The sequence below is a fragment of the Hydra viridissima genome, unplaced genomic scaffold, assembly GCF_058129835.1.
Source record: "Hydra viridissima isolate aposymbiotic clone 2 unplaced genomic scaffold, HvirCarnegie_v1 scaffold_1, whole genome shotgun sequence".
Lineage (NCBI taxonomy): Eukaryota > Metazoa > Cnidaria > Hydrozoa > Anthoathecata > Hydridae > Hydra > Hydra viridissima.
Window position 1 is genome coordinate 22,030,869 of NW_028324300.1, and position 13,978 is coordinate 22,044,846.

The 13,978-nt window shown below is 31.9% G+C and overlaps 2 protein-coding genes across 2 annotated transcripts; both read left to right on the forward strand.

Annotated features, from left to right (window-relative positions):
• Positions 1 to 9,643: 9,643 nt before the first annotated feature.
• On the forward strand, positions 9,644 to 10,048 carry LOC149893911 (uncharacterized). The gene has a single exon (XM_090076498.1). It carries the CDS (start codon positions 9,644 to 9,646, stop codon positions 10,046 to 10,048), a length of 405 nt encoding a protein of 134 aa, XP_089932624.1.
• A 76-nt stretch (positions 10,049 to 10,124) lies between these two features.
• On the forward strand, positions 10,125 to 11,523 carry LOC149893912 (zinc finger MYM-type protein 1-like). Its single transcript, XM_090076511.1, has 2 exons — positions 10,125 to 10,592; positions 10,984 to 11,523. Exons 1-2 carry the CDS (start codon positions 10,125 to 10,127, stop codon positions 11,521 to 11,523), a joined length of 1,008 nt encoding a protein of 335 aa, XP_089932637.1.
• Positions 11,524 to 13,978: the final 2,455 nt, after the last annotated feature.

Sequence of the window (13,978 nt, forward strand, 5' to 3'; positions counted from 1 at the left end):
ATATACTTATTCTATGAATGATAAAGCAACTAATGTGTTTAGAAAGTTAACTTTTCGTATCAAAACTGCATTTATTTTCACATTATTTAGCCTCTTTCATTTACTCATGTTGTTTAATTAATTGTGGACTTTAATTAAATAGTCATGTTGTTTAATTAACTCTCAGCATAAGTAAGTTTTATTTAGTACCTTTTTTAAATTTGTAGCTTTTAGCGATTTTCGCAAATTTTAAAATCTTTTACTAAGTTTCGGGACCTAAACGGTAATAAAGTCAAAAACCAAACGGGTTCGGGTTTTTGGGTATTAAAAAATTCAATACCCGAACTCGATGATTGTTTCGGGTTGTCGCCCTATCAGGTATGTTTAAGCTGCTGCGCTATTAGTTTTTTTAGCATCATGATGCTGTTTTCAACACCTCATTCAAACCAATGATCCCTCTCATCAAAACAATGGCCTCCTCCTCCTCCTCATGCTCTCTCCATGCCAAAATTATAGTCCGAGTATTATGTTTATTTAAATCCTATAGACGCTAATATTCCAATGAGTGAGTTTGCATGACAAGCTCTACTTTCAATCACCCGAAGGTTTTTTAATCTACGATTACAATGCACACAAATTGCAACTGATTTTGCTCTTTTTTGATATTCAAAACCAAATTACTGTTCTTGTTACTGTTGCGTTTTTGGTTTTTGATTAAATATAGCTACGCTTAACGTGCTTACCTTTGTCATTGACATTGACACTGTTAAAATCACGAACAAAAAAAATACAACTTTGGTGAGAAAGTAAATAATCGCAAAATAAAACTTAGAAAAATGGAGAATCAAAAAACAACAATCCGATTAAAAGTCATCTTTAAAACTAATGATTAATGTAATTTGTGTTTGGTATAACAATTTGTTAGTGATCTGTTTTGTAATGAAAATTCCACTCTTTTTTTGAATATATTAGTGTATGTTAATACAAATATGAATTCGTTAAAACTTAAATTGTCATTTAATTTCAACGTTTTTGTAAACCCTTACAAACCCTAACGTATTTTATTTTACGTTTTTTTAAACCCTTAAATACCCAAATCAGCGTAAAATGCTTAAAAAAAGTCCATTGGCGTTAAAAAATTTTCTCAAAGCGCTTTAAAAAAAAAAAGACAAAATATTAATGAAATGGTGCACAGATTCTGCAGCAATTCCATAGGGCAATTGTAAAGTGTTTATGAAGCGAAGAGTTTTTGATTAGATTTACGAAAATCACATCCAAACTGCATGTGGATTTTTCCTCCTTGATAATGTAAAAAAATTCTTTTTAGAAGAAATTTTTTTCTGCTGATAAACTTTGTAAGTTCTAAGCATGGGAATTTCGGCCTTCGAAATCGACGAAATTAAACGAAATTCGTGTTTCAATTTCGTATCGAAATTTATATTGAATTTCGAAAGACGAAATTTTTAAACATTACAAATTCACGAATTTCGAAATTAAAACTTATGTTTAATTTCGTGTCAATTTCGTTACTTTCAATGACCCGAAATTATACGAAATTTTTTCGCGAAATTAAACAATCCAAAAAATCGAAATTTCGTTCTCAATTTCGATCCGAAATTGAAACACGAATTTCGTTTAATTTCGTCGATTTCGAAGGCCGAAATTCCCATGCTTAGTAAGTTCACACGAAGCAATCTTCGTCCATGTAACAAGTGCAATTTTTCCTTAAAACTTAAAGTTTTAATTTTTAATGCATGCATTTATAATCGTTTATAACCAAAAATTGATAACCATTAATAAACATGCAGAGTGTTAAATACAGTGTGTCCAGAAACTTTACACGAGGGTTAAGTTTTTTATGATATCGGCTTAGTTTTTTAATAATAAGATTGTCAAAGCAAACAACTTTTTTAAAATCTTTCTTTTATTAACTAGAGTAAGAGCTCCTCTATTTATTGGCGCCTTTTTTTGTGCATGTGCAACACTTCCCTCTCTTCTATTGATAATTGACCAGTTTTTTACCTGGGAATGAAACGTTCGATCAAAATCCTAAGATAAGTATTTGTAGTTTAACCAGAGAATTCAATGTTTCTTTAAAGAATGTTACAATTGACAAAGAAACAATGAGAAAGATGTTACTCAACAAAGACATAGGCTCATATATCGCCATTAAAAAATCTTTTGACTGAAAAAGACCGCCTAAAACAATTGAAATGGTGCCGAGAAAAAATCAACTGGTCCGTTGAAGAATGGTCTCGGGTAACTTTTAGTGATGAAGTTGATTTTAAGGTTCTAAATCGCAAAGGAAAGGCATATATTAAAGGATAAAAGCATGAGTAGTATTTATCTCGCTGTGTTATACCAAGTTTAAAAGGAGGTGGAGACTCAGCTGGAGTATGGGGATGTATTTCTCACAATGGTTCAAAGTCTCATTAATATATATATACCGGAAGAATCACAAAAAGCTACAAAATGCTCTAGGAAAGTGTTTAAAACAGTCGTCACCATTGTTTTCTGGAAGAAGCAAAAATTGAATATTCAGCAGGGTAGTGCCATACTTCATACTGCGCTTCTTTTTGTTTTTCAAGACTTTTTATTTTTTGAGTTCTAACTTCAGCAGGGCCATAGTTTTATGTTGTTGAACGAACGTATTCTAAGCGGTTAACAGTTATAACAAATTTTACTTTTTGATGATTTCTTTTTTAAAACTGTTGATGCCGTTCCAAGAGTTCAATGAGAAAGGTACATTATTATTCCTTGGTAAGCTCAATCGCCTGATTTAAATCCTATTGATCATGTATGGAGTTGGATTGATGGAAAATATGAGAAATATAATTTCAGTCGAAAATCTTAAACAACAGTTATCAAAGATTCGGACAGAATTGCCAAAGGATTGTGGCATGAGGTTGTTGAATCCACGCCTTATGGCATTTAATTATGAATGAAAGCAAAAGTTAACTACTTCAAATGTTAATTTATCATTTTTTTATAAAGTTCTTTCGAATAAATTAAATTTGTTTAAATAAAATGGCCAATTTTTGTAAAACCAATTTTATAGTTTATCTTGTTCTTGTTTTTTTATAAATTTATAAAATTCCATAGCAAAATATTCTTGCTTTATTAGATAAATCTTACTAAATGTTACTTGATAAAAATTTTTAAAAAAGCTTTTGTTTTGAAAATTTTATCATCAAAAAGATACATCAGTATCATAAAAAATTTTCCCTCGTGGAAACTTTCTGGACACTCTATGTATGTAGCATTTGACCAGGAATTCATATAAGTTTTATGCCATTAGCTTCAAATTTTTCAAAAATACTTTTTTAATTCTACTTTGATATCCCAAACTTTTTCTTAACATAGAAAAATAATTTTGTTTATTGCTAAGATAACTCATGTTCTTGTAAAATATATAGTTGTACAAAATGAAATTTGACTAAGTATGAACAAGTCACTTTTGTTGTCTGAAATCCAAGCTCTGTTTAATTACTTTCTATGATTTGCAAGCTTGATTGTTTCAAATTTGATGACATCAGTGTTATCAAGGTCCATTTTAATTTTTGAAAATTCTTGAAACTATAATTATATAATTTCTGCATTTCGTGTGCCAATGTGTGTGTATATATATATATTTAGCTCAAACAATATTGGAGCAATTAGAAAAAGACGATATGAATGTAGAAAATTGCAGGTCGCAATGCTATGACAATGCTGCTGTTATGGCTGGCCACAAGGGTGGTGTGCATCAAATAATAAAGGAAAAAAACAACCTTGCGATATAATTTGGTAGGCGTACATGCGGCTAAAGTAGAAGTAATGATGGTTAATTTTTTAACCATCGCTGCGCTTTCCGTTTTTTTCTCAAGATCAACTCAACGATGGCAAAGTCCGATTCCGATACCAGGTGGAGCGCCAAAACAAAATCAGTAAAACCTGTACACACCTACATTGATGAAATAATCGAAGTTCTTCAGAACTTAATGGTAGACGAAAGCACGTCAAATGAAACAAAAAGCGATGCAAAGCAGCATTAAAATAGAATTTTAACGTATGACTTTCTCACATTGCTAGGGTTTTGGAACAAGATTCTTGGCCGAAGTGAGCGTGTTCAAAAGAGGTTGCAGGACCCTAAAATGAACTTTCATAATGCAGCTTTAGATTTGAAATCGCTCCAAGATTATTTCCAAAGTGAGAGAGAAGTCTTAGTTAATGACTCAACAAAAGAAGGAGTTCAAATTTGCAACGAATGGGGTGTTGAATTTGAAAGACGTCAAAGAAGAAAAAAAAGAATGGATGGCAAAATGTATAGAGATGTTGGGTTAACAGCAAAAGAAGAAATGAAAAGAGTAATAAAAGGGACTGTCGACCGTCTTTTCAATAAATTGAAAACAAGAAGCGTTCGATTAATGGAAATTGATGAAAAATTTGGATTTCTTTTTGATGTGTAAGGGTTGTGTTTCAATACGGAAATTAGTCACTTAAAAGATCAATGTAAAAAATTTGACGAAGTCTACAGTTCAGATGTGGATGGACGAGAACTGTACGAAGAAATTATGGACTGTAGAGTTCTGCTTACTAGCCTTAAGGAAAAAATATCAAGTCCCGAGCAACTACTTATGTTTATAGTTGAATATGGAGACGAAAACGTTTTCCCTAATATGCGTATAACATTGCAATTATTGCTAACAATAGCTGTGTCTGTAGCTAGTTGTGAAAGATCATTCAGTAAACTTAAACTGATTAACTCTTACTTGAGAGCTTCGATGGGCCAAAGCCGTCTCTGTGATCTCGCTTTACTAAGCATAGAGCGAGAAATTACCGAAGAAATTGACTTTGACAATGTTATTAAGAAATTTGCAGCAATTAAAGCTAGAAAAATAAATTTGTAATGTATGTTAAATAAATAAATTGCTTATTTATAATGAATAATAAAGTTTTATTAAAAGTTTGTGTTATCATTTGTTAAAAAATTGTAATTAAGCACTTTATATGGGGGAGGAAGGGCGCGAGATCGGTGTTTGCCCCAGGCGCTATTTACCCTAGGTACGCCACTGTATATATACATTGTATATAAAATCAAAACAGCAAAAGACCAAATAAAGTTTTGGAATTGGAGGCTTCAATTACTTCAAAAATCAGTTATGTTAAGTGTTCTGTCAAATATTAATAAGAAATTTCTTTGTTGCTGAAAATGATTGGGGTCAACACAATGCTTTCCTTTCATTTCTTTCCTCGATGATAGCATCGTAATAGTTTCTCAAAAGTTCCATTTTGAAATTTATAAATGAAATTAATGAATTTTAAACTGAAAAAAGTGCTATAAGTCATATAATTCTTCAATAATAAATTTAAGTAAAATAAAAAGAAAAAAGAAGTTGGACCTTTCATATTTGGTTTTGGTGTGTTCTTGAAAAGTAAGAGCAATAACAAAAGGAATTAACTTCCTAATGATAATACAATCGTAATACAACGATAAAACTATGGTGAGTGAGTACATGGTATTATCAATAAATCATTTTCATTGAGTTCAACCACAGGTTAGGATTCTGTTTGCAGAAAATATATCACCCAGCGTCGCTAAAAGAAAACGGGATTATTTGTCAATTTACAAAGTTTTTTCGCAAATTTCAATTCATCTTCCTTTTTTTTTTTCCTTGATGAAAAGGATATGATATTCTAATGAAGTAATATAATATAATTTTTAATTATATGATAAAGTAATAACCTAATGAGAAGGATGAAAAAAAAAAAAGCGATTTAACTGAGATGTGGGAGTTACCATATTTACAGGAAAGAAAAGGTTATTACAGTGAAAGTAAATTGAATGATAAAACTTTATTAAATGATAAAAATCAAATAAAAGAATTTATAAGAATTAGATTATAAGAATGAACTAAGACAAATCTGGGACCAATCTCTTCGAAAATGTGAAGAATATCATGACGGTCCATTAGGTACAATTTAAAAAAGTGATAAAAACCAGGCTGCAATAAACGTCATAAACTACTTTTTATTGTTTTATTTTTTTTTAGCTGTGAATGCTGCCATGACATCATCAAAGTGTACAGTTCCAAAAATCAAAATATTGAAAAACTAGAACTAAGTGGTATATAATATTTTCTATCAAATGTGGGTAAAAATGTTTGTTAGCATAATGTAATATCAATGTGTCTATACCTCAAGTTTGCAAGTTAACGCCCAAAATGTTAAATGTGTACCACTTTGGAATGTAACTCAACCCTTCTTAAATGTTCAATAAAAACACACAAAAAAATTGTGTAAAGTTGGTTAAAACCACGGTATTTTTATTTTAAAATACAAAAAAATCTGATGGGTGTTATTAGGTATAAAAGGTTAAAAGATTAAATTATTTGTTTTTCTTATTTATGACTGTGTGTTAACATAAGTTACGGATCCTTCGCTGAAGAAGCTAGATAAGTGAAAATCTGTTAACATGAGAATTTCTCTCACTAAAACCGAAAGTATTAAAAGCAAACAGGTAGAAATGTGAGTTGGAGTTAGTGGGAACTGGGTAATAAGTCGTTACGAGTGCGTTGAATACTTTTACAAAGTGGTAAAACTGCAAACGTCCCTAGTTTCAAACATGATAGAGGCAAGATAAATGCGAACTTGAATTTCATAAAGCTTTAACAAAAAGATGAATAAATTTGTACTTCTAACTATTTATCTCATAAATTGAAATTCCAGAGAATTTGATGGAAAAATATTATTACTTATGTTATTAACACGTCTAGAAATCAGCCAAAGGTAATCTTTAAGCACTTTTTAAGACGTTCAATGGACCATTAATATACACTCGTAATAATTTCAGGGAATGGCATAAGGCCCTCGATTTGGCCAGACAATTGAACAAATTATTAAATACAACATAAATCGCTGTTTTTAAAATAACTTACAGGGGGCAGCATATTAAAAATATCTTTTAAGAAAAATTTTACCTCGTGTTATGCTGCCGATATAGTGGTAACATTTAACTTTCTACATTCAAAATGAACCACAAGATCTCATAATACTGGTCCGCTAAGAATGCACTTTTTGAGCGAACAAGCTTTTCTAAATTCACTCTTTGAAAACACTGTGCTAAATTCAATTGGCTTATGGGTCATTTGTCTCTGAAGAAATAGAAGAAATAACTCTCGCTCAGCAATATTTAAGAAACTCTTTACAACTTCATTTAAATCCTCTGCACTCAAATTCTATGAACTTGCTTAAAAGCTCAACTTTAGTGGGACTTGTTACATTATGTTCAAGTTGATCCATTTTTTTAGCAGTTGTAGAGAAAATCTTTTATGTTGTTTCATTTCTAAAAGTTTTTTACGTTTTTTATGTTTTTTACGTTCATTTGATAAAACTGAATAAAAAAGTATCCAGTGGCAGTTGAAGAGAAAAATTTTATCTGTTGAAAAAATATTTCTCTTCAACTGCCAAAAATTTTTTTTCGAATATTTTTTACTTGTTTTAATTAAAAATATTAATTCCAGTGTTTTGAAAAGAGCCTCTTGAGAATCTTTTTTTTTTAACTTTCTTCGCATCAAGAGCAGCTTAATATGGGAATCACTTAGTTATGCTCTTTTTTTAAAATTTATAAAAAAAAAAGTGAGTGATAAAATTAAAGCCAGGTTTATTTGTTTTACTTTATGTGAGTCACAGTAAATTCCAGTAAAGCAGCGCTCCAAGAATCAAATTTTTATATTATGTTAATTATTTGTTGTAAATGTTACATTAAAGTTTCAAAAAGTTCTCATTTGAGCATTCTCTCATATCGATCATTTTTTCTAGCAAATATTAAAAGCGCAATTGTATGAAGTCAGCTTTGTTTATCTTATTCTTGTTATAGTAAAGTCATTTAAAAAGTATGGATAATCGAGCTGAAAAAGATTTGTTTGCAGCTTTAAGTTGAGTTAAGGGCAAATTTTCATATTTAAAATAGATGGGTTTAAAACATTTTGTAGAACATCATGTTTATAATGTTTGTAAAAAAAAATGACTGACATCCCGAGATTTTTCCTTTTACATTAAAAATTTGGTTTAAACTTAAAAGATGAGTTGTATTGTCTTAAGACTTTTTTTTGCAGTTGTTTCATGAGAAGTGAGGCGCCCCCCCTCACTCCAAGTTTTTAGTTTGTCTTCAAAGGGCAGTTTAAAATAAGTTGCATATGCTTCCTGAAGCTTGAAATTTGTAACCAAAGTAAAATATTTACTTTTTGTTTTGTTAAGATCACCGCAAACTTAGCAGAGTGAGTCTTCTTTTTATACACAACAATTTTTGGAGTTGCAGTCACTGAGATGAATAAGAATAGGAAAGATAGAGAGTTTAATTTCAACTTTGCGAAAACCGTGGTTGTAATGGTAAACCATTGTTGTAGTGGAAGGAACTAGGAACTAGAAATGTCATTTATAGCTCCTAGTTCCTTTTTTTAAAAAGTTCTTCTATGATGTTTGCATCAGAAAGGGTTTTTATATTTCCAACGTCTCGGACGCCGTTTACAATCTTGTGCAATATGCATCGCATTACTTTCCTCGAACTTTTTTAGTGTTTTTGCTAGAGTTTGATTGAGAGACGAAAAATCAACTTTGATACTTTTGTTTCATTTGACGCGATTTCCTTTTTCTTTTTATACTTTTTATGCAGAATGAAATTTTATAGCAATTAATACAATGCAAAGTTTTCATTACTCATTTATAGAAAATTTTAGCACGTTTAACTTTATTGAGGAGATTGTTTTTGCTGGCGTCTTAATTCAGAAATAGAAAGAAACTAATTTTAATTAAATATTCAATGATAGCAAGTACGAAGTCGTATAGTAACAAACTTACTGATTTATATTGTATACGAATAGAGTGTTATTCTTTACATTTATGGAGCTTTTAAAGTTTTATAAAGAAGTTAAAATAATATTTTAGTTTAAAGATATTAAAAATGCACGAGGTGATCATTATTATTATTTTTAGCAGTTTCCTTTGTTATTTCAATCCACGATGGCAGAAAGAAAAAAATTGTCCGGTGCGCAATATCGTAAACGACGGGCTGCAAATAAAGGGGTTTATAACAAAACAGGTTTGTTCTTTGTTAAAGTATTAATGTTCACCGCAGAGAAATGAAAATGGCACAGATGAAATAAAAAATCAAGTTGAAGCAGACAGGGAAGCCGATGAGATGACAGTATCAGAAGAGTTTGAATAACATAATGCAATACACGTAGCACACAAAGAATCTGAAGTGCATAAAATTGATAAATTCTCTGGTCTATATGCTAACTATAGCGATCCGGCTACTTGGGTCGTATTTGATGATGAAATGCGACAATTTTTGATAGAACATGGACCAAAACAAGTCGATCAGTTTGACATTCCTAAGGACAGTATGCAAAAAAAATTTTCAAAAAACCATTACAACCGCCGTGTTGTGTCCTCCAGGAACTTTTCTGTGTAGATTATTTTAAGACAGCCCAAATTTACGGTTTCTTGTTGTTAAGTGAAATATGTAAATGGGAGCTTAGAATTATAACCTTGATGTTAATAAATATCGCGTAGATTTGATATCTATTTACCTTTAGCTTAGTGGATCACTTTCAGGATTCTATACGCCGGCTTGTCAATGGAGATGAAGTTCGCAGGCATTGGCTGCAGTATTCTGTAAGTAATGACTCTGTGTATTGCTTCTGCTGCAAACTGTTTACCAGTAGCACAACAGCTGCGTCATCTCTTTCTTCCAATGGTTCACATGATTGGAAAAATACGTCCGCAATTGTCAGGGCATGAGAAAATCAGTGAACATCAAGCGAATTTTCAGTCATGGAAAGAGTTTGAGCTGCGACTTCGAAACAATAAAACAATTGATGCCGAACATTTGCGTCTTGTTAAAAAAGAAGAACAGTGTTGGCAGCAAATCTTGAAATGGCTGATAGCTTTAGTTAGAGTTCTTGGTATGCAACATCTTGCTTTTCGTGGAACACATGAGAAACTGAACACTGCTGAAAACGGAAACTTTCTGAAATTTGTGGAATTTTTAGCATTGTTTGACCCACTTATAGATGAGCATCTTTGAAAGATTAAAGACAATGAAACACATGTACATTATCTAGGCAAAGACATACAAAATGAATTGATTCATCTTTTATCCAATGCAATCAAAAAAAAAAATTCTAACATCTGCTCGTGATGCTAAGTACTTTTTAATAATTATAGATTTCACACCTGATGCTGGTCATGTTGAACAAATGACTATGATCATTCGCTTTTTGGATGTGATTTCAATTCCAGAAAATGGTATTGCAGCAATAGCATCTATAAAGGAACATTTCTTAGATTTTATACCTCTAAAGGAGATTACTGGTGCTGTTATGGCTGAAACTATCATTAAGCAGTTAGCCAAGATGTCTTTATCTATTGAAAACTTACGCGGTCAAGGATATGAAAATGGCAGAAATATGAGGGGGAAAAATAAGGGTGTCCAACGAAAAATTTTAAATGTCAATCCCCGAGCATTATTTATTCCTTGCTGTGCCCTTATGTGGAATTTGGCTGTTAATGATGCTGTTAAATGTTGCTTAGAAGTAACAGCCTTCTTTGATCTGGTGCAACGTGTATATGTATTCTTTTCTGCATCAACTCGTCGCTGAGAAGTTTTAACATGACATGTTTCTAATCTCACTGTTAAACCACTGCGTGAAAAAAGGTGGGAAAGCCGAATTGATGCTTTAAAACCTCTCCGTTATCAACTTGGTGATATTTACGATGCTCTGGTAGAGATTGCGAACGACACAAACTTAACAGGAGCATCTGGTAATTCAACACGGGTAGATGCACGGTTTATTGCAAACGCTACTTTTAGTTTGTCGTTTCTCTGGTTGTGTGGTATGACGTGTTTTTTGAGATCAATATGACTAGTAAGCAACTTCAGGCAAACGATTTAGATATGCATGGCGTCATAAACTTAAAAAAATAAAGAAGTTTCTTGTAAATTGCAGAAATGAAATGTAGTTTAAGAAAATACTAGTAGATGCAGTTAAAATTGCAGTCAGTGTAGAGATACCTGCACTTTTTAAACCCGAACCAACCCGCATCAGAAGAAAGAACAAACAATTTACGTATGAAGATGACGAACCTATTCAAGATCCAAAAGAAAAATTCAAAATAAACTTTTACTTTGCTATTCTTGACACAGCAATACAATTGGTTGATGAAAGATTTAATCTTATACAAACAATAAGTTCGTCGTTTGGTTTTCTCCATGATGTTCACAGTTTACAGAGTGTAACAAGCAAAGAAGTTATGGAACATTGCTTGAACCTTGAGAAAGCTTTGCAACATGGAGACTCCAAAGATATTGATGCAGCAGATCTATGTAGTGAACTGAAATCAATTTCAAGACGAATTGAAAGGTGTATATTGCCACTAGATTTACTAAATTTTATTTTAAAAAGTAATCTAACAGATTGTGTCCCCAACACTGTTATAGCGTTAAGAATCCTCTTGATACTTCCAGTTTCCGTGGCTAGCGGTGAGCGAAGCTTCTCATAATTCAAACTGGTAAAAACATTTTTGAGAACGTCTATGCAGCAAGAAAGTCTTGCTGGATTAGCTACTTTGTCAAGTGAACATGATATTGCTAGAAACATTAACCTGACGGAACTCGTTTCTACATTTGCAAAAACAAAAACGCGAAAAGGGAAGTTTTGAAATTATTTATTTATGTATTATAGTTACACGAATATACGTTTCTTTATGATTATGCATGTATGCATTCTTCCGAATGTAAATACAAAATGCAATAACGTAACTTAATCATTTCTTTGTAAAAATAAGTTGGGTAGGGGGTAGGGGCACAGGGTGTCAGATTCGCCTTGGGTGCCAAATACTTTGGCGCCGGCCCTGAATACAAATTATAAAAAAAACAAAATGATTATTAATCTATCTTTTTATAAATTTCTACGAGAGGGATGGGGTGGGTAAGGGAACTGTTTTTTTAAACAAAAACTTCAATTGGTGGAAAATAAATCTAGACTTCGGAGGTAAACTGCACTATGTCATTATCAACTTTCCAGTAGAGCGGTTTGAATGTGTTTAGCGGTGTGAAAATTTTTATAATATAGCTTATTCTATACCAATCTAACTTATAAAACCTCCAAATTTGCCTTAATTACTGTAACAAAATAGTAACTTTATGTGACATAGTGTAGCGCACCCCCGATAATTTTATTCCGTTCTCATAAGAAGTTCAGACAATTTTAAAGGCCTTATGTTACAAAAAAAAATCTAATTAAATAAGAAAATTGTTTATTAGCAAATACTGTAGGTACATGAGTAAAACAATATAATTATATAAAATAAGAATTAAAAAGGTATAATAATACTATAAGAAAAATGAAAAAATCTTTCATGTTATTGCTGGTTTTAATGCTTTTATAAAACGCAAGGCACTCGCTTGGTAGAAATTCCAAAAGGTCCATTAGATCCTTATATTTATTGGCCTCGAAGTCTCCCTGAGTGACTGCAGGTCAGACGGAACACTTTCTGATCTTCTTTTTAGACAAATTTCTTTGAAATCAGAATCTCTATTACTGAATGAATTTTTATAGTACAAAATACTGATGTTTTTTTTGGCGAATTTGAAACTGGGCACATTGGGAAATTAGGAATGATCTCTTATCACTGTTCAATTTCCTGTTTATGTAAGGTGACCCTGAAGCAGAGAACAGTGACTTAAAGTTTTTAAAATTATTGAGCGCCATGTTATGGACCACGTATTTTTTTGAACATTTTCTCACCAACTGCTGCCAGTGAGTTGGAGTTAAAATGTTTAAGGAATTTTGAACCAATCTTTTTTTCTTTTCAATGACAGTGATTAGTGTCTGCCTCCATGTATGTATGGCCTTTTAATAAAAGTTTGTGATTGATTTCCCTAGTTTGTGGCCACTTGGTCATCATCCAAAAATAGCAGCCGATTATTATTATGTTCTTATTTTGGCCGTAACAATTATCAGACCAAATTGTTATTTTTTCAATTTTAGATCCTGGAAGTGTTGCTTCTGCCCAGGTTAGCAAGGTAGAAGAAATTTCTTCTCCCCCTCGTCCTGCTTTGGTTTTATCCCACATCATGCAATGAGCAGTGTTGTCACACGAATCATAAACTGTGAAATCGAAGGTCCAAAATTTTCTTTAGTAAAATGAGGCGCCACAGGTCAACAAAGGTGTTGGGAGACACTTTTGTAAGTCCATATTCAAAACTCTATGACTTGTATTTGCTTGATCAGTGTCGGCGCACTTCATTTTATATCTAGTGTTTGCATCTGTGAGCATCGTGCTACTTTTGTGTATTTTCAATGTTTATGTTATTTTTTTTTTGCAGCCACAACAGTGTCACAGGTATCATTCTATGTTTGCTTGAATCCCAGGTTATAATGTTTGTTAAAAATATTGGCATAAACTCATTTTTTTGCAACCATCTCAAGATTCTTTCTTTAGATTCTTTAATGTACAGTTCATACATTCTTTCAATGCTAAGGTCTGGTAACAGGAATTTTTACTGAATTCTTCTCTCTACTGTAGTGACTCTCGTAAAATGGAAACGAGGAGATATGATTAGTGACTGTGTCAATCACAGTTTACGGAGTTTTATTCTTTGGCTCATGTTTGCCTCTGCTTCAATTAGCCCACCTGATAGACGTTATTTAGGGCTGTATTTACTTCAGTATTAGAAATTGACAAAGTGTTTAAAAACATAACCTTGCATACTTTAACATTAATATCATTGATAAAAAACGTGTAAACTAGCGTTTTTTACTTTTGCTCGATGAATAGTTGGCTTTTCTGATTTTAAAGATGCAATAATAAACTGGTGCTTACCATTATTGTTACTTTCCGAACTCCAGTAATTTCTAAATATTTTCATCCTTTGTGCGTCAGTAATTTTTTCATAACATTTCAATTTACATGAGCAGGGTGGTCTGATTTCCCTTTTTGAAATAGTCTTTCC

Coding starts and splice junctions, on each gene's coding strand:
- LOC149893911 (XM_090076498.1), top strand. CDS start 9,644: ATGACTCTGTGTATTGCTTCTGCTGCAAACTGTTTACCAGTAGCACAA.
- LOC149893912 (XM_090076511.1), top strand. CDS start 10,125: ATGCAATCAAAAAAAAAAATTCTAACATCTGCTCGTGATGCTAAGTAC. Junction 10,593..10,983: donor ATCTGGTGCAACGTGTATAT/GTATTCTTTTCT, acceptor AATGAAATGTAG/TTTAAGAAAATACTAGTAGA.